The sequence below is a fragment of the Lissotriton helveticus genome, chromosome 8 (genome assembly GCF_964261635.1).
Source record: "Lissotriton helveticus chromosome 8, aLisHel1.1, whole genome shotgun sequence".
NCBI lineage: Eukaryota > Metazoa > Chordata > Amphibia > Caudata > Salamandridae > Lissotriton > Lissotriton helveticus.
In genome coordinates, this window is record NC_136069.1 from 1,668,048,749 (window position 1) to 1,668,068,836 (window position 20,088).

General features: G+C 43.1%; 1 protein-coding gene across 1 annotated transcript in view; it reads left to right on the plus strand.

Moving 5' to 3' along the window:
- Positions 1-20,088, plus strand: part of LOC144774080 (transient receptor potential cation channel subfamily M member 2-like) — a 358,014-nt gene that overhangs the window by 309,506 nt on the left and 28,420 nt on the right. Inside the window, exons 15-16 of the mRNA XM_078659107.1 lie at positions 5,172-5,409; positions 11,083-11,201. Coding sequence (XP_078515233.1) covers positions 5,172-5,409; positions 11,083-11,201 — 357 coding nt within the window. The remainder of the gene's footprint in view (positions 1-5,171; positions 5,410-11,082; positions 11,202-20,088) is intronic.

A 20,088-nucleotide genomic window follows, 5' to 3' on the forward strand; every position in this document is an offset into this window, starting at 1 on the left:
CATACATAGTGCTCTAATAGCCCTTATAGGCCATCATTGTGTGTTTTTGACTTTTGACCAATATGAGTTGGTCATATTTGCAACCAACCTAATTATTATTAGGTAGGCCCAGAAGACAACTTACTTTGTTACCTTAAGATGCAACTTGTTCATTAATACAGAGTTTGAGCCGCTAAATATGTTTCTGATCACAAAAAGACAGACCCCAAAAAAGACAGGCCCCAAATTGAGACAGTTTTATGCAACCCGAAAAATCATACGTATGGCCCTTAATTTCTTGTGATCTTGTCATTAAAACTAAATTCGCTGGGCCCGATTCACAGAACTAACTGAAGACAAAATCTTAAACATACTACCATTTTGGTATTCACAGAAGGCTCTTACTCATTTTGGTATTCACAGAAGGCACTTACTCATTTTGGTATTCACAGAAGGCACTTACTCATTGATGAGTAAGTGCCTTCTGTGAATACCAGAATGAGTAAGTTACTTAAAATGAGTAAGTTACTCATTTTGGTATTCACAGAAGGCACCTACTCATCAATGAGTAAGTGCCTTCTGTGAATACCAAAATGAGTAAGGGCCATATGTATCAAGCCTTTTGTGATTCGCAATTTCGGCCTTTGCGAATTGCAAACGGCCTTTTGCATGTTTTGGGATGTATGAAACATTCCCAAAATAAGGAATTGCAAACTTGTGCGATTCCTTATTTTTCCATAGCATTTAGGGAATCGCAATTTTGCGATTCCTTAAATGCTATGTATGCAGCATTTTTGGCTTGCGAATTGTGGTTAAGAATTCGCAAATTACCACCAACTTGTAGTTGATGGTAACTTGTGAATTCTTCCAAAAATGCACAATTTGGCATTTTTAAAGGTGGCATGTGATGCACACACATGCCCATGCGCCATATGCACACACATGTACCTTTCAGGGGTGCAGCAGGGTGTTTTCGAGACACCCCTGCACCCTTGCAATAATTCTCAAATTGCGATTAGCAAATTGCGAAATCGCAATTTGAGAATTATTTTGCATTCATTCCTATGGGCCTCCTGGCCCATAGGAATGCATTGGAAATTATTCCTTAATTGCGAATTCGCAAAATGCGAATTCGCAAATAAGGAAGCTTAAGGAATCGCTAAAAAAAGTGATTTTTTTCATACATACCATTTTGCAATTCCTAAATAGCGATTCCTTAAAAATCGCTATTTAGGAATCGCAAAATACTTTCTTGATACATATGGCCCTAAGTGTCTTCTGTGAATACCAAAATGGTAGTAAGTTTAAGATTTTGTCTTAAGTTAGTTCTGTGAATCGGGCCCACAGTGTAGACGTAACCTAGCCTGCAGAGACTCTCTGTAGATTTCACTTACAAGATACACTTACGCAACGTTCACCTACAGTAACTTTGGAATATGACATGTTACCATCCTGAACAAGTCACAGTTCGATTATGTAGGATAAAAATTGCTGGCTGAGGAGACCAATGCTTTACACTGCTGTTCCATCTGCGAATCAAAGGCCTCTCCAAGAAGACACCACTCACATAGCTACTTAAATACTGAGCACTTTAGTTAAGCAATAATATACAAAGTGTGAAATCAGCATCAAGAGTTTCCCCTCAGCAATGTACATCTCATGTACATGCTAGCCCCCTAACCCACTTACATGTACTTACTACACACGTTCACACACAGGAATCAAATTAAACTCATCTCTCACATGAGAAGAGTGCAAAAGACCTTGAGAAAAGATATAATAAAACAAACTTCCAGATGCTGAGCTAGGCATTTACAAATCCTAGCTTAGAATGTCCAGGTATAAGAGTGAAGATAAATATGTCAGAGCAAAGCAGCCTGCTCGGTTAAATTTATTATGGTAAATTGGCTAAAGCAACATGGCATCAGCTTTCAAAGAAGCTTAATTGTGACGCTTCTCAGGTCCCGCACACAGCGCATAGGAGATGAGGTGAGAGGTTGGCCTGAGAAGTCAAGAGAAATATTTGTCACTGAATAGATCCCAAAACACCGTGTTTGCTTCAGTGAACAGAACAAGCCAGAATTCCCGATGAGAGAAATGGAGCGGTGCACTCCCAAGGTACTGTAGCGTTTAGTAATGAAGCATAATCAGTTCCTTCGTAGGTATCATCTTTATTTAAATACCTCCAAATGCATAGAAACAAATATCAGCCAACGCGTTTCGTTCATAGGATGAACTTCATCAGGGCAATATATCTAGGGCGAAAGTGTCACTTGTGGTAAATTGAGGTCCAATAGGCGTCATATAGTGGGAACATCGAAGTGCAATAGGCGTCCTTTAGACAGAACATCGAAGTGCAACGTAGGCCTCCATGATAAGGGCCAACGGTGTACAGCCTGAAGTAGCGGTCCTAGCGTATCAGCACTTCTAAGAATGAAGAGAAGTGATGCCGCAAAGTCCTTATATTGGAAAAACAAGCGCGCAACAGAATTCCAGATGCCTTCACACTGTGAGAGACCGGAGTCCATCCAGTAGAGTTGATGTCAGGTGCCAGATAAGTTGTGATGATTCTGAGTCTGTCAGTTGCTGTAGCACAGACAATTGAGTGCAGAATATCGTGCAACTCTATTGTAGGAGAAATATTGAAAACAAAAACATCATGAGGTAAATTCACAGAGGGAGGTATAGATCTAATATTCTTACACGTAAATAGATGTGGAGTTAGGTGTGGAAGATCTATACATATCTGTCAGTATTTTTTTCTTCAATATTTTGGCTACAAAATTAAGACTACATGACTTCTGATACTCAGTATTCCGGACCCGCTCGTCCGTTAACCCCACCTAATGACAGCACCGACTTCATATTGTTAACTAACAGCAAAGTGATGGAAGGAGCACAACATTTGATCTCAGCCACTGATAATTGTTCAGGGTTACATTCAATCCCTTTGTTTTTCACCTACTGTGTGACTCTAGGAAGAGACCCGTCATATGCAAATAAGTTCATTAATGCCAGTCCAGTCCAACCTTCAAAGCCAGGTCCACTCCAGATGGGAGCACAAGCAGCCCCAGACTGGTATCAGTCTGCTTATGGTCTTGTCAGTGAGGTACACCGTCTGTTGTGTGGCACAGACAGCAGGGGACGCACATCTGGGCATACCCTTGCATTTGGGGTATCTTCTACAACAAAGTGACAGAAGAGGGCTTGAATTAATAGCAGCCACTGTTAATTACTCAGGTCTAACTTTCAGCCCATCTTCTTTCACACACAAAGCATCTTTTGAGCAATAACTCTATATTTATGGGAACATGTTTGTTTCTTCACATTAAAGGAAAAGCAATACATCTCTGCATTTATCTAGACATTATGAGCCCCATCAGTTGGTAATCTGACCTGCAATACAAATTAATAACTGCTTTTTCATGTGTTTAATTTCGCACTATATAATCTGCTTTTATTCTTCATATCTGCAACTACACTATCTCTTTCATATGAAAGAAGACACCAAAGGCCAAATTTATCAAGACTTTGCATCACACTTGCACCACTCAAGGCAGCGCAGGGTGACGCAAACCGTACAATGAGATATAACAAGCCACGCAAGGCGAACATGCTTGGCTTCATAAAACTGGAGTAACGCAAGGCTGAACTAGTTAGCTCCTAGCGTTACTCTGGCCTGGGAAGGCGTTCCAAGAGTGGGGCATGGGTGTGCCCCAAAAAGGTACACCTGGGAATGTGTCAAAATGATAATTCTCTCCAGTGGAGACGCAACAAGGAGTAATGTTAGATATGGTGCATTCCAGCCCTCTTCCTTTCACACAGCACAGCATGGTGGCTTGTTGCATTGCATTGTGTGAATGTATCATAAATCTGACTTCAAGGGTTTGATCGGTTTTGGGGAAAGTGTTCTATAAGCGTTCCATAAGCGTTCCCTCAGAGTTCCATAACGGTCTCCTCAGTGACTTGCAGCAGACTTACAATGTATGGCAGGGGGTACTCTATCCAATATATATGTAACAGTGCACACTCCCTACTTTGACACCACAACATGACAAGTTATTCTGATTACAAGTATATCAAGAGGCACTTTGTTGCAAAGGACATTACATTGTAGGTTAGTATATTTAAGTGCTATATTTGAAAATGATGTTCATATATATATATATAAAGAGAGAGAGATGTACATATATGTTTAGAACACATTAGGGGTGTAATGTGATATCAGGGTGCCACCAAACATATTTCTATCTATCTGATGTACATGCATGTAATTTAATGAGTGGTATTTAGCAGTGTGTGTAATAAATGTAATCTTTTATTTTTTTTAAAGCACTGACTGAACACTCATTTATTGAGTGTTGTTGTTGTGTACTAGTGAATGGAGATTACTAGCCCACAGCACCTCCCTGAGTAGTCCTTGGACTGACCTGCTTCACTACCCTCACAAAGTCAAGCGCTACAAAAGAGTATTTGGTTCTGAGGGAAAAGGCAATGGTGGACTTATTACTAGCTCAGAACTCAAATCCTTCACAACTAATAACCCATGGCTTTAATAGCCAAGAAAGCGGAGATAAAATTATCTCCCTATTACCAAGCTGTCGCTAACACCAGTTAGCGACAGCTAATAGGAGATAATGACCATCTTGGGCCCCGCTTTGCATGTCAGTGATATTTATCACTAATGACATGCAAAGTGGGCGTGCCAAGATGTTAGCGACTGAAAACAGTCGCTAACATCGCTATCTCCTATTACCAACTTTTGGAGATATTCGCGCTAAGCGCGAATATCTCCAAAAGCTAACACTTGCCCAGGAGCAGTTCTTAGCCATGTTATCCAATGGGAGGTGGATAACATGGCTAAGAGCATTTGCTCGATAATGCATGAATATCGCTGACTTTTCAGCGATATTCATGCATTGCGGCCGTTTTTTATCGCATTTGCGATAAACCTTGCTAATAGCAAGGTTTATCTGCGATAAAAATCGCCGATTTGCGGCGATAATTTTTGTCTCTAAATAAGTTAGAGATAAAAATTATCTCTATTGGTTGGTAATATGCTCCCCAATTTCTTACAGATATCATTGTAGATCTATTTGTTTGGAGTCATGCTCCTTACATCGGATGGCTCGCTCACTTGTATTACCTTGTAGGAACTGTAATTGCAATAAATTAATATCTTCACATTTTAGGACTGAGCCTGTTCCTCACAACATGAGACTGAAGCCAGAGCCTGTGAAATGTCATCGGTGCCTGGTGGATTTTTTCACTGCTCCAGTTGTGATTTTCTACTGGAACGTGATTGCTTACATCGGCTTCTTGTGGCTGTTTGCCTACATCCTGATGATTGATTTCCAGAAGACTCCGTCCTGGAGGGAGTACCTGCTGTATGCATGGATTTTTACTATATTCTGTGAGGAGCTAAGGCAGGTAAGAATATCAAGAGATGGTGATAGTAAACAATTGTGCACAACATTTCTCTCAAATGCATCAGTACTGAGTGAATTTTGAAAGGGAACATGCTTGTTTTCATGGAAGTCAGTCACTCTGAAAAGAAAGCTTAACCTAAAATGATACTCATTTGGCAAAACAACGCAATCTTCAACATCAGGAAAACTGGAATTTCCTTTATTAGGTCTAGCCTAGCGGCAGCGTGCATACGTTGCTCTCTCTGTGAGGCATGCTGTAAAAGAGTATGCTGTAGATGTGCTGGAGAAGCCCCTCCCACTCTCCTCCCATATTTGTAATTGGTTTGTGTCATTGTCCTTGGTATTAAACAAAAACAATTTGTTCTGTTGGGATATGTGCAATTGCTTAGGGTACTGTTCGTGAATACAGAGAACAATCACTTTTTTTTATAAAACATAAGGCAATGTTTCACAATAGAAATTAATTCACAAAAGGAAAAAACACACACAAAAGAATAATCAATAGTGTATTCTAAATGAGTATCAAATACTAATGGCTGTCACAGTTACAAATTCAATTGTATCAAGAAACAATAAGTGACTGTGGTGAATAAAGTGACATGTAGTGATTAAGTGATATGAACAATACACTATATACAGGACAAATACATGTAGAATAAAAAGGGGGAGGGGAATTTGGAAAAAGTTTTGTCCTGTTTCTTTTTGCAAATTGTTGTTCAAAGATCCAATAATACATTAAATCGTGATCATGAGGGCTGTGCGGACATATATGGCATGTCGACGTTTTGACCCCGAGAGTTGCGCAATGTAAGGTGCATCAGAGCGGGTCTTCTTCAGGACTATGGAGGGTTGAGTGGACAGTCAATTGGACAGACATCTCAATGAATGAAATCAGAATGCAGTAATTTAGAAGGATATTGTTCTGTGATCTTCTGAATAAATAATAAGCCTTGAGGAAGCCCTAGTCTCACTGACCACCTAGGGCGAAACACGTGTAGGCTGTTGCACTTCCAGAGTACAAACAAAAATCACTTCTGGAATAATAAGGATGTAACTAATAAAGAATTCTTTAAAGACAGCACAAGACAATTGCCTTGTTCAAAAACACCTCCTCTGGTAATGCCGCTACCACAGGTCTTGTTTACTAGAGCACCTTCTTTTATAACACCTCGCCTGGTAATACCAGAAACTACACACCTCCTCTGATAATGCCAAATTTCGAACCTGTTCTATGGTAATACCTGTTTCTGCACACCTTCCATGCACCTCGTCAGGGTTAGTAAGCGGTATATAAATAAAATTACAATTACATCTTCAATGGTAATTCCAGATTCCGCACCTCTTATATGGTGATACTAGATTCTGCACATCTTACATTTTAAAGCCAAATTCTGCACGTCTTCTGCAGAAATTACCGATTCTGCACATCATCTATGGTAATGCCAAATTCTGCACATCATCTATGGTAATGCCAGATTCTGCACTTCATCTATGGTAATGCCAGATTCTGCACAAAATCTATGGTAATGCCAGATTCTGCCAATCATCATTAGTAATGGTACATCCTGCACATCTTCTTTGGTAGTGCCACATTCTGCACCTCTACTATGGTAATACCACATTCTGCACACCTTCTGTGGTAATGCCAGATCCTGCACATCTTCTGTAGTGATGCCACATTTTGCACATCTGTGGTAATGCCAGACTCTGTACTTCTGTAGTAATGCTCGATTCCACACATCCTAACTGGTAGCGCCGCACTCTGCACACCTTGATGTTGATAAACCAAGGGTAAAGCCGCTGGCTGATTTTCCTTTTCTTGAACACCCAGCTCGCCTCTGCTTCCTTCCCGGTCCGCTTGTGTGCACAGTGTTGTTCTTTGTGCACCTTTGGGGGAGGTTGGGTATCAGGTTAGTTTCCCAACGTTAGCTGATGTGCGTGTACATCCAGTGGTGGGGGCGTGGGTTTCTTTATTTCTTTTTAATACATCGCTTTTACAGTCGGAGATGTCCTGGCGCCTTGCACCATGGGAATTTACTGATTGGGCTTCCAGGGCAGGAGGAAAGAGGCGCAGGGAAATCCCTACATCTGGGGTAGGCGGCACTGGGACATGGGCTGAATAAGAGGCCTTGCAGGTGCAAGAAGACACAGAGGCAGGAGGCGCAAATAGACCTGTGGAGAAGTCCCAGGAGCACACAAAAGGTAATGTGAGGAGGAGTGCAATAAGTCTAACCACTGTCAGTCACTCTGGACACACTCCAACCCATCAGTTCTTTTGTGCACCATGCCACCTCCGATTAGACCCAGTCATAAGCCAATCAGTCGTGACCCTGCTCCTCATGGGAACAGTCCAACCAAAATTGCCTGTCCTGGTCCTCCCTGAGCCAGAACACAAGCAACCCAGGACTGGTTTTACACGGTTTCATCCTTATTGGGGCTCTTCAGTCGAGTCTAGCATGGTTCTAATGGTTCTGTTTTTGGGTCGAGCCTGGGCAGCACGTACACGGTTCTGCGAGGCATGCTGTATTAGAGTATGCACTTGTAGGTCCGCCCACTCTCTGCCAATATTTTTCGATGGCTTGTATCTTTGTCCTTTGTAAATGCTGGCTTCTGATTGGGTAACCGGTTTGTTAGTCCCTCCTTAGTACCGCCTTGTCTTCATTTGTAGCCTCCCATGAGGGCTGGCCCTTTTACTTCGGTTGTTACACAGTTTGTGTTATTTACTCTGTAAGCACTATTTTCTATAATGGGTTTTGCCTTAATGCAGGCACAACGTGCTTTCCTTATATTCAGTGCACCATGTGCGCTTTCACTTTACAAGCAGCCGGGACAATTGCGGTCGCTTGTTTGCAATGCCAAGAGCTTGAACTCTCACAAATGCGACACTTATTGCTTTACAATATTTTTTTTGTGGGTTGTTTCCAAGCGCCCCATGCTGCGCTTGCACTTAATAGAGGCCACGCTCCTTCTTTAGACGGGGCTTTGGGGCGCTTGGAAACAAACAATATTTGCAATTCAATAAGCCTCACATTTGCGAGAATTTAAGCTAATGACATTTACTGTGCCCATAGCTCAAAGTTTCGTAAATGTGAGACCTATTGCATTGCAAATGCCTGTGAATGAAAAGCTCTGGAGACTGAGGGCCTGATTTAGAGCTTGGAGGACGGGATACTTGGTCAAAACCTGATGGATGTCCCATAGCATATAATGCACTTGTTACGCGGTGGACGGGATGTCGGTCTCATTGTGATGAAGTATCTCACCCACCAAACTCTAAAAAGGGCGCTGACTTACTAGTAAACAGCGCTTACCTCTCTGAAATTCTAGGGATTCTTTTGTTAGATATTGTGGGACTTTGAGGAGAAGATGCCCAGAATTCCATAAAATGTTCCACATTATTGCAGATAATTCAGAAGAACAACCATAAAAAGTGAAGTCTGAAGAGCACTGTGTGTGAGGGGAATGGCATGACCCATCACACTGGTATATTGACCCCGCCCCTCCACTCCCAATATTGCCAGGCATTAGGGTTTCACCTGTGAGATTTCATCTTTAAAGGAAAGATAATCCAGGAACAAACTTGCTGCGCTGCATGAAAAGGAAAGGGCAGAAATGCGTCTTATTGAACATCATACCTTTACACTTTTGGATGTCCAGTGCCAATGGAGGCTCCCTTGTGCATTGGCACAAGAGTAACTGTGTTGCAGGCAGGATTGTGTTTGTGCTGGAAGGAAACACCTTCCCGAACGAAAACAATCGTCAGAGGTATTTTACTCTGTCTATGTGTGCTGCAGAATGCAGAACATATAGGAAGAGAAAGAAACGAAGAGATATAAACACATTTCTCCTCCACCACACCTGGGGAGGTGAAGCATTCCCAGGTATGCCACTAATGGAATATTTGGGAATGCACCAAAGTCCATGGGTGGATGCGTGTGAACACCCATCAATTTTGGTACATTCCCTGATTTATCATGAGTAGTAGACCCAGGAATGCATCAAATTGCTCTGCCTTACCATTATTCAGCTGCTTCTGCCCATCTTCTTAAGAGTCATACAGTGGTACTATTTATCTATATTTACTCTTCCTTATTTTATAACAATGCGGAGAAATGGATTTTATGCATTGGAATATTGTAATGGTTTTAACTAACTATACAATAAATGATGTTTACTTAGTTTCTATAGATAATGCTCTGCCTTCCCAGGGGAGGTGTAGCAAGGAGAAATGTTTTTATTTCTCCTCATATTTTTCCTTTTTCTATGTGTGCTGCAGAATGCAGCACAAGAAGATAGAGGAAAATGCCTCTGAGGATTGTTTTTGTGCAGGACCTTCCTGCACAAAACAATCCTGCCAACAACACAGGCATCCTTGCACAGTCCAAGAGCACCTTCATTGATGATGGGCAGCCATTGTGTTCCAGAGCAAGCAGAGGACAGGAATATACCATATGATGTTAAATATGGCGCTGTCATACCCTCTCCCTTTCATAGAGCTTAGTAAGGTGCCTTGCTCCGTTGCGTTGCATGAAAATGTGACCCACTGCTGAGTAGAAAAATGATGCTTGGTGCAGCAGACTGTACTAGCTGCACAATGGACTACAAGTAGTTCCAAGGCTCAGGTAACAAGACAGTTTGAGCGAAAAATAAAATCAGTTCAATAGTAGTTCCATGCCGGATCCATAGGGCAGGTGGACGCAGGGGGCTGCCATTCTGCCTCTCACCTAAAGTTCAATATTCCAATATACACAGCAGAGCTTTATGACAAACTCCTCCTGGGAAAAACAAAAAATGATGGCAGGGCCTGGTAAAATATGTACCTACTTTCTTTGGTATAACTCACTAAGCACACAAGTTTACACCTGGGGCTGCAAGTGGTAAACAGTAGATTAGATATCACTATGATGCTGAATGATGTGTTTTTAACACATATCATGTGCACACTTAGATTGAACGAGTTCTTCTTTGCCCTGATGATGACATTTAATAGGATTTACTTATACCCCTACAACATTTTACGAGGTTGAAACGCGTTGGCACTCTTTTATAGGAATCCATTGGAAGTACCATCTCAAGCATAAAGTTGTGCTTTAGAATATAAAAAATGTATCATTCTACTTGAATAAGAATTATGAATTCCAATTTGGACTTTATTGAGTGTGCTAACATATAACTGGATACATAGCCTCATGTTTAAGGGGTGAAACATTCATTGGAGTGAGTTACTTTGGATCTAAAGGCAACAACTCCCAGTCTGTTCAGCAGATAATATATTTTTTAGCCACTTTTATGTTCATTGTGATTATATTGCGTTGTGATTTGATTTAAATAGTGTTTGATGTTGTTTGTTTATAGTGTCGTTAATGCTTTTGAATGTGCCAGATGGATATAATTACCAAAAAAGACAGACCCTTGAGTTGACCACCTTTCTTAACTGTGGATTCAGAAGGGTGTATCAGTGAAACCAGGAGAAAGGAGGACCAATCCCACCCTGGATGGGTTCCTCTGGAAAGAGTGGGTTGGCGGCTGCCAATGTGATGTTCAACGATGATACTTTTTGCACTCCGCTCGCACTGAGACTCGAAAGGGTGGTGGGGGGTGTCCTCTGCTGAACCTTGGTCAAGGGCTACATGGTGTATCATCACTGAAACTGTCTTTCTTGTGTCTTCCTCAGACTTTTTACCATCCTGACGATGTGGGATGTGTGAAGAAGTGCAGGTTGTACATCCTCAACTTTTGGAACCAGGTGGACGTGTTAGCCTTGTTTCTTTTTTCTGTAGGAGTAATCTGCAGGTAGGTCGGATGCCTGTCCATCCTTTGTATCACTTTCTGTCTGTGCTCTATTGAAGCCTCAACGCGACCATGGGGTGCACTCTACATCCTCTGATAATGCTAGGCCTCCAATGGGCCTCTTTCAAGGAGGAGAAAACCAGTCTCAATTAGAAAGAGCAGGACAGATCCTAGACTTTAACCCATCTTTGTGTCACCTGAAGCCCCTAGCGTATGCTATGCCAAGTTTAGATGGGCTCTTGTGCTTTCTGCTAATGTCGAGGTGTTGTGGATAATGGCCACAGTTTGGGGTTCCATAAAACCAGGGTTAAGATCTTGGGAAGTGTCTTATATCATTTTTGTTTTATTTTGTAAAGTGCCAATGTCCACCCCAACAGGAGTACCATAGTGCTTTTAAAAAATGCTCAAACCAAATTGGAGATAGCTTCACTTGGTTCAGAATTTATCAAAGCTTAATTGTTCCTGTCTAAATAACCACGTTTTAAGGTCCTCCTAAATTTGCGTTGGTCAACCATCTTCCTAAGTTGTAGACGTAGGCAATTTCGCTTTCTCACAGCAAGTATGCAAAAGTCACAACATCAGAAATCTAGAACTGAAATAGAAGTTAGCCTTTTGATGTCCTGGAACTTTAGGGTTAATATTGACTAAAGTCAGAACCGAGAGAAGAGCGAGTAGGAGATTAAATGGCCTTATGTGTGAGGTAAATGGATCTAAATGGATGGCAGGATTTCACCGGGAGCCAGGGGAGGTGGGTCAAAGCTGGCGAAATGTGATCTTTTAACTCAAGTTTCAGAAATTGTTTAGTAGCCTAATTCTGGACAAGTTGTAGTTTGGGAATCAGCTAAACTTGTAATACTCAAGACGTTCCAAGGTAATGGTACTTATAATCTGTACCTTGTGAGAGAATGTAAACAGATATGAAAGGGCTTTAAAGTGCACAGCAGAAAGTAGCAGGACTTTAGCACAGAAACGATAAAGAGAAATCCATTTTTGCACCTAAATTCTTCACACAGGTAGAAAGAGAGACTTGGGACCAAGTTAAGATGTCAAGAAGGGATAGTGCCAGACAAGTAGCTCTTAGGGTATGAAGGTGTTAGGTCTTGGCGCTCTTCATCTTGAGATAGTTGACGCGAGTCCAAAGGTTTACTTTAGCCAAGTATTCCTGAAAAGCAGAGGCTGGTTCCTCAGAATTTCCAGCAGTCCTAAATAGAGCATATGGATCACCTGCATAAAGAAACAGGTCAAAACCACTGACTTGGTTCAGATGAACCATAGAAACCGTGATCAAATTAAACAAAATTGCTGGCGATGTGGATCACTGAGGAACTCCACAGTCCAGGGTTTTGACAGTGGATATAAAAGAAAAAACAAGTCATGAAATGACCTATTGAAGAGAGAGCTGGTGGCAGGTCCCTATTTCTGACAACCTCTTGAGAGGAATGTGGTGATACATTGCATCAAAGGCTGAGGACAGATCCGACAAGATCAATGCAACAGGCATGTTACAGTGTGTGCAATTACACAGCTTGTCTAGGACTGACACAGCATCCAACTTGGTACGAAAACCAGGGCGAAAGCCCAGTTGTGCCAAATGAATCAGAAGTAGCAGCTACAAATTCCTGGAGCTACAGGAAAACTGTTTGCTCCAGCAGCTTGGCCATATATGGAAACTGGAAAATGGACATATAGTAAGCCATGGTATCCAAATCCAAAGAGGGCATTTTCAAGGTAGGTGTGACAAGTGCATGTTTGAGCCCCCCAGGAACCATCACCTACAGGTAATGAAGCATTGAGGATCGTGAGAGGGACAAAGTATTCAGACGGGAACAGATCTATGTGGATCTTAGCAGGGAAGGGGTAGATAAGTTGACCGAAAATTGGAATGTGGCTAGGTTCTCAATCAATACTTTCTTCTAGTTTCGAGATTGAATGAAATGAAGAAGGGAGAAGGTAGCACCATACTCCTTCTGAGAGATGGGTGAGCAAGGAACACCGAAGTGGCTAGTCCATGGAAACAGAAAGGGATATTAAGTATGATAAAGTAACTTATTGGTTGAAAATAATATCTAACGAGTGATCCAGGTGATGGGACGTAACATTGACGTACCAGAAAAACTAAACGAACAAAAAAGATTGGTCAATTTTTTAGTTAATGGGAAAAACAGGTTCTCACCTAAAATAAACAAGTGTGTAGTATCAGAAGAGACGTGAGATGAAGCAGAGGTTAGTAAGTTAACTGCTTTTGATCCTCTGTTAGGAGATCGATAGACATGAACAGAGCACCAGCGGTGCCAAGGGAATCAGTAATCTTGAATCTTACCCACGTGATGCAAAACATATAAAGAGTATTTAGGCGGGGTAATCTCGCTAAGTATATCAGTTAAACAATCAATATCCAGATTTGAATACACCGCATGAGGTTTGATAGCAGGAAGTTTTCTAACTGCTGACCTAACACTGATCAACATGCCTTTGAGCAGCCTGGCAGTATGAAAAATAACAGAGAGCAGGAAAGCAAAGGATTAAGTTTTTTCTGCACAGAGATGTCAGTCATCAGCCCTGGCAAGTACCAAGCATCAGGCGTTAGACTAGAGCATGTCAGCGTGATGGTCTGCAACACCGCACTGAGATGCATTGTCACGCATTTATAGCGCCTCCTCAGAAAGCCAGAGCACTGCTAATTAGCACCACACTGACAGAGAAAATCTCTTAGCCGGCACCGCACCTTTTGCGGCAGGCTTGGGAGCTGGGTTACTCAGTTTGTTTTTGGGTTGGCTATTCTATTCTATTCTATTCTATGGTTTTGGTAAAGCGCAAACAGCTGCCCCAGCTAAGAGGCGTCCCGGCGCTAAAGAGGGCCACAGTCCCCATCCTAAGCTAGAAAGAGAGGGAAGGAAGGGAAGGTTTAGAGAGAGGGGAACAGGTGTGTCTTAATGGCCTTACGGAAGGTGCGGAGATTTTCTATGCAGCGGATGTTTAGAGGTAGAGCATTCCAAAGCTTGGCTCCCATAGCCCTGAAGGAGCGGCCGCCAATGCGGCAGAGCTTTGTACGGGGGATGCTCAGAAGATGCTGGCTAGAGGATCGCAGATCACGTTGAGGAACATAAGGAGTGAGGAGAGGTCGTAGGAGTATAGGGCTTCCGAGTTTGAGAATTTTGAAGATCATGATAAGGGTTTTGAAATGGATCCTGGAGTTGACGGGCAGCCAGTGCAATTTGCGAATGGTGGCTCTAACCGAGCATCTGCGGGGGAGGCTGACTAATGCTCGTGCCGCAGCGTTTTGCACACGCTGCAGTCGTGCTATTTCTCCTTTGTTTGCACCTAGGAGGAGGACATTGGCGTAGTCTAATCGAGACAGAATTGTCGCTTGGATGATAAGTTGGCGGACTTTAGCGTCAAAAAAGCCTAGTATAGGGCTGAGACTCCTCAGCAGACCAACACACGTGTCAGCTACTTTCTTGGTGTGTGTCTAGTAGCTGAGTGAGGCATCCATCCAGACTCCCAGATTTTTTACAAGGGGCTTGGGAGGGGGAGTGGGGCCCAAGGATGACGGCCACCAGTGCTCATTCCAGTGGCAGGTGTTTTTACCAAGGAGCAGCACTTCTGTTTTTCCGGCGTTCAGCTGTAGGTAGTTATCCGTCATCCATTGGGCCACTGCCGCAAGACCATCTCTGAATCTAGAGGCCAAGATGGAAGGGCCTTCCATGTGAGTGATGGCCAGCTGTGTGTCGTCAGCATAGGACACCAGCGTCAGGCCCCACTCCTTGGCCACTGCTGCAAGTGGCTGCATGTAAAGGTTAAAAAGGGAGGGGCTCAGAGCAGAGCCCTGTGGAACTCCCTGTGCGATCGGATGGGGTTTGGATAAGAATGGAGGGGCTGACACCCGGAAGGATCGATCTTTGAGGAAGGAGCTGAACCATGTCAAGGCAAGGCCAGAGACTCCGACCATCTCCAGACGATTAAGAAGGATGTCATGGGATACCGTGTCAAAGGCCGTGCTGAGATCAAGGAGAATCAGCGCAGCACTTTGACCGGAATCTAAAATTGTCTGGAGATGTTCGGTAGTAGCCAGGAGGGCAGACTCCGTGCTGTGGCCTGGTCTGAACCCATTTTGAGATGGGTCCAGGATGTTATTCTGATCCATATGTTGGGACAAGACGCCGTTAACATGGGCCTCTGCAAGCTTGGACAGCCATGGTAGCAGAGATATGGGACGAAAATTCTCTGGTTTAGATGGATCCAAAGCGGGTTTTTTAATGATGGGTGAGACCCAAGCTTGTTTCCAGGCCGTCGGGACACTAGCAGAGGAAAAGGAAAGATTGAGTATGGCAGCTAAAGACGGCAGAAAAAAGTTGAGTGAGTCCACGAAATGAGTGGGGCTCATAAGGTCTGCAGGGGAGCCTGACTTTACTTTCCTACATAATTTGTTTAGGTCGTCATGAGAGATTTCTGGGATGTGAGTCAAGAGGGATCGTTCAGGGGTGAGATTGGTAGGGTTAATGGGATTGGGGGAGTGCTGTGGGAAGGAACTGTAAATTTTTTGAACTTTCTCTATGAAGTATGTGGCAAGATCCTCGCATTGTTGCGCAGATGTAATACGGGGGGAAGGAGACCTGCTGCTCTGAAGTTCTTGGACCAGATTGAAGACTATTTTGGCGGGATTAGAACTCAAGTTAATTTTGTCTGCATAGAAAGTAGCGCGTGCGGCGCGAATAGCTTTATGGTACATTTTTAGTGTCGATAGATATTTGCTTTTATCCCCATTGTTGTACTCTTTCCTCCACGTGCGCTCGGCTTTTTTACATTCCTTGCGCATGGATTTAAGGGTATCATTGTACCATGGTTTGGAGGGTGAGGTGCGCCCTTTAGCCCATTTGGCTGGAATAAGAGCGTCTAGTCCTTTGGTGATCCAGTCGTCAAAAGCGCCATAGGTTATATTAATGTCCTGGTCATCTTCTCGATGGAAATCTCCTAGAGTGACATGAAGGTCACTGGTTGATAGTTTGTGCCATGGTCTTTTAAGGCGGCGAGTTGGATTGGTTTTATACGCTGGACCATTGACCGGTATAGTTAGTTTAATAAGATAGTGGTCCGTCCATCCCATTGGAGCAGGCATCTCAGTTTTGATCTCCTGGATGTTGGTAAACACCGGGTCTAATGTATGTCCGGCAGAATGTGTAGGGGCCTGGATTAAGGAGTTAAGTTGTAAAGCCGATAGGTCTGCAAGAAGATTTTTAATAGTAGAATCGGTTGGTACATCAAAGTGGAGGTTGAGATCACCCAGTATTGTAAAATTTGCAGATTTAGTCACCAGAGAATTTACTGCCTCAAGAAGGGCTTCGATAAATCTTGAGGCAGGTCCAGGTGGGCGGTAGATATAAAGGCCCGACAGGGCAAAGTGTGGGCTAGTTGTAATTTTAAAGCGGGCACATTCACAACCGGGGAGATCTTCCTTGGTGAAAGAGCAAGAAAATTGCTTTTTGAAGATAACAGCGATGCCTCCCCCTCTTGCATCTCGATTTAAAGTCAACATATGGTAGTCATCTGGAAGCGTGAGGTTAGGTATGGCAGACGTGCCATCACGTAACCAAGTTTCGCAGAGAAAAAGAATGTCCGGGTTCTCATCAAGTATGAGAGAATTTACCTCCAGGTAGTGTTTGGTAAGAGATCTGACATTGAGTTGAAGGATCAAGAGGGGGGAAGCTTTAGGCACTTCTTGTGCCTGTCGTAAACGACAGGGGCTGGTTGTAGTAAAGGGGCAGGATTTACATTGGAGGTGCGTGTGGCCAAGTGTACCTGTGATATCGACACATCGCCGTCCAGGGTTCAAGGCAGTGAGGTGTTCTTTATCGTAACGAAGGGGTTTCTGTGGAATCCGGCCAGGGGGACTGGCGAGAGGCGATGACTTGGCACTGACGGGCGCAGACGGGCTTGCCTTAGGCGTGCAAACGGCGCGCCCACTGCGCCCGTCCGCTGCGCGTCCGGTGAGTACACATGTTTATCAGGGAAGCGGCAGTGGGCGAGGGCGTGGCCTCGAAGTGGGCGTGGCCTCGCAGCACGCCGTCAATGGCAGCAGTTTTGTTTGTGTTCTGGCGGTTCCGCTGCAGCGCTAAATCCGCTGCGCGGTCAGTTTCGAGGAGCAAGTCCTTAAGATGCCAGAGACAGAGTAAGTGCAGTTTTTTTAAAAACACAGGTAAATTCACCCGACGCCCGGGCATGGCACAATCAGATTCACTGAGAGGGTACAGTTTAAATTTGGCAGCCAGTGTATCCGGGAGCCAGTTGCTGCAGCTTGCAATGCGTTGTGCTGCACGAGCGGCTCAATAATTCAGACCGGCGTCTGACACCCCGGATCGCGGCCAGATATGGTGGTGCCTCACCCTACCCGAAGTCCAGTGCAGCCTGGAGCCAATTTGAATGCCACCTATGTGCAAGTCAGACTCTTGAGTCTTCTCTTGACTGCGCCCATGCTGCCCAGGTGACATGGCGACTGGCCTGTACGATCTGACAGTCCGGACGCCAGCTGACACAGAGTAAGTGTCACTCAACTTCTAAGTTCTTCCTAATTTAATTAAATTTACTTAGGAGCGCGTCATCATTCAGCCTGTACTGTAAGTAAAGCAAATTTCAGCTGCTGTGCTCTGTATGATTGCACTGCAGTCACTAGTCTGTCTGCAGTCTGCACAAAGTTGAGTTCAGTGTCAATGAGGCAGGCTCAGGCTCCGCGCAGGGGCCTCTCCCACATCTTAGTGCCCTTCCATTTCTGGTGCTTTGTAGCAGTTTTAAGATCTTCTTAAAGTTTCTCGTTGCTCAGATGGCTGTAATTTCTGATATTTATATGTATCCCTCGTCCCTCATTGCTTAATTTTTCTCCTGAGAAAGTGTCACTTTTAGCCGTTGAATGTCACTCATAATTACACTGAAAGTATGAAAATGTCACACATAAGCAATCTGAAACCTTCGCAGCTATAAGTCAGCCAGGTTCTCACAAGTTACAGGGTCGGAAGGGTGGGAAGGGATTAACATAAAGGATAAGCCTGTGATTCCATTTTCGTTTTGAAATTACTTAGCATATGTTCTCTGGGATTTAAAAATACTACATTTAATAGTATACTATAATACTAATAATAATAACCTTGAATTTGTAAAGTGCACAGCTACCTCCGAAGTGGTTTCCCGGCTTTGCCCAGAGTCACATGGTACTGGACTAACCTGCCGTTGGCGCCGGGGATCGAACCCTGTGGTCTGGAGTCAGGTGCCCTGGTCGCTGCGCCACATCACTTCCACATTCCATATTCTTCACACAGTAAATATACTCGTAGTCAGGATGTAACAGAAGGAATCTTTTGTGACCTCGAACCATATGAGATTCATGGAGGTAGATGTACAAAGCTATTTTTGTAGATGCAAAACGCCTATTTCTCAGAATTAGGCCGTTTGCGACTGCAAAAAAGCTTTTTACAATATACAAAAGGCAAATTGCAATTCAGTAACTTGTTACAGAATCACAATTTGTGTTTACTAACAAATACTAATCCGGTATTTGAAAGGGGCATCCCTTTCAAATACCGAATCAGAATGGTATGTATTAATGCTTTGCAACCAATTTCTGGACGCACAACATAATACTTCACCAGTGGTTTAAAACTGGTGGTACCCATTCATAAAGGGGATGGGACCGGTTCTCCTTTGAGAAAGTAAAAAAAAATAATTTAAGAGCAGGCAGTGGTCCCGCAGACCATTGCCTACTCTTAAAAAATAAAACTGCAAAGTTTCATTGATTCTCGTTGAACGCATCCCATTTTACTTTAGAAAAGGCTGCATTACATTTTTTTTTTAAAAGATTGCTTTATTTAAAAGCAACAACAGACATGGTGGTCTGCTGACCCCAGCAGGCCACCATCCCTGTGATGGCTGTGATTCCTAATAAGCCGCAAATTGCAACCTACCTCATTAATATGCACAAGGTGGGTCAACTTGCGACCCACTAGGAACTGCTAATGAAACGCCAAAGAGTTTTGTACATTAGGAATACCAATTTCCTAATTGAGATTTGGAGAGAATCACAATTAGGAAATCGATATTCCTAATATTTGTACATCTAGCCTTATATAAACCAAGGCTACACTACTTCCTTGAGGCATTCTGCATGTGCACAGAGCCCTTAGGAGCATATGTACAAAAGCATTATTGTGGTGGGAAGGTCCCGATTCCCAGAATGGGGCTGTTACCAACTGCAAAAAGGCGTTCCACCCCAACACCCATTGATTTTGACGCTGCTGCATATTTACAAAAGTGGCGTAAATATGGGGCAGCGCCAAAATTAAGACCAGGGAACACCAGTGCTTACCCTGGCCATATGAGGAGAAATGCTTTATTCCTCCTCGTTTTCAATGTTTCTATGTGTGCTGCTCAAAGCCAGCATACAGAAGTTACAAGATGCAATTTCAAAATGTTTATGTGCACGGAGGGACATCTTCCTGCACAAAAGCAATCCTTTCCCTCAAAGCAGGCACCCTTGCACTATTTTTTACAGATTATTTCAGGCATTGCTTAAGCTTTTTAGAACAAATATTCAACTAAGAGTGGGGTTATGCCCTTACAGCTATTTTCACTCTATTGGAAAGTATTCTTAGAAAGGCAACAAATGTAACACATAGTTATTAATCTTTTATAAATTCTATAATTTAAAAAGAATCATGGCACAAAAAAAGATAATCAAAAGTAATTATTAAATAAAATAATATACTCATATACGCTTAATTATCACTGGTGCAGAAACAGAACAATATGAAAAAGAATGTGTGTTTGGTTTAACCCCATGCACTCACGTTTGCTTAATTAATTAGTACATGTTGTTCTCAGAAGGGGCATTTAGACCTTAAAAGGG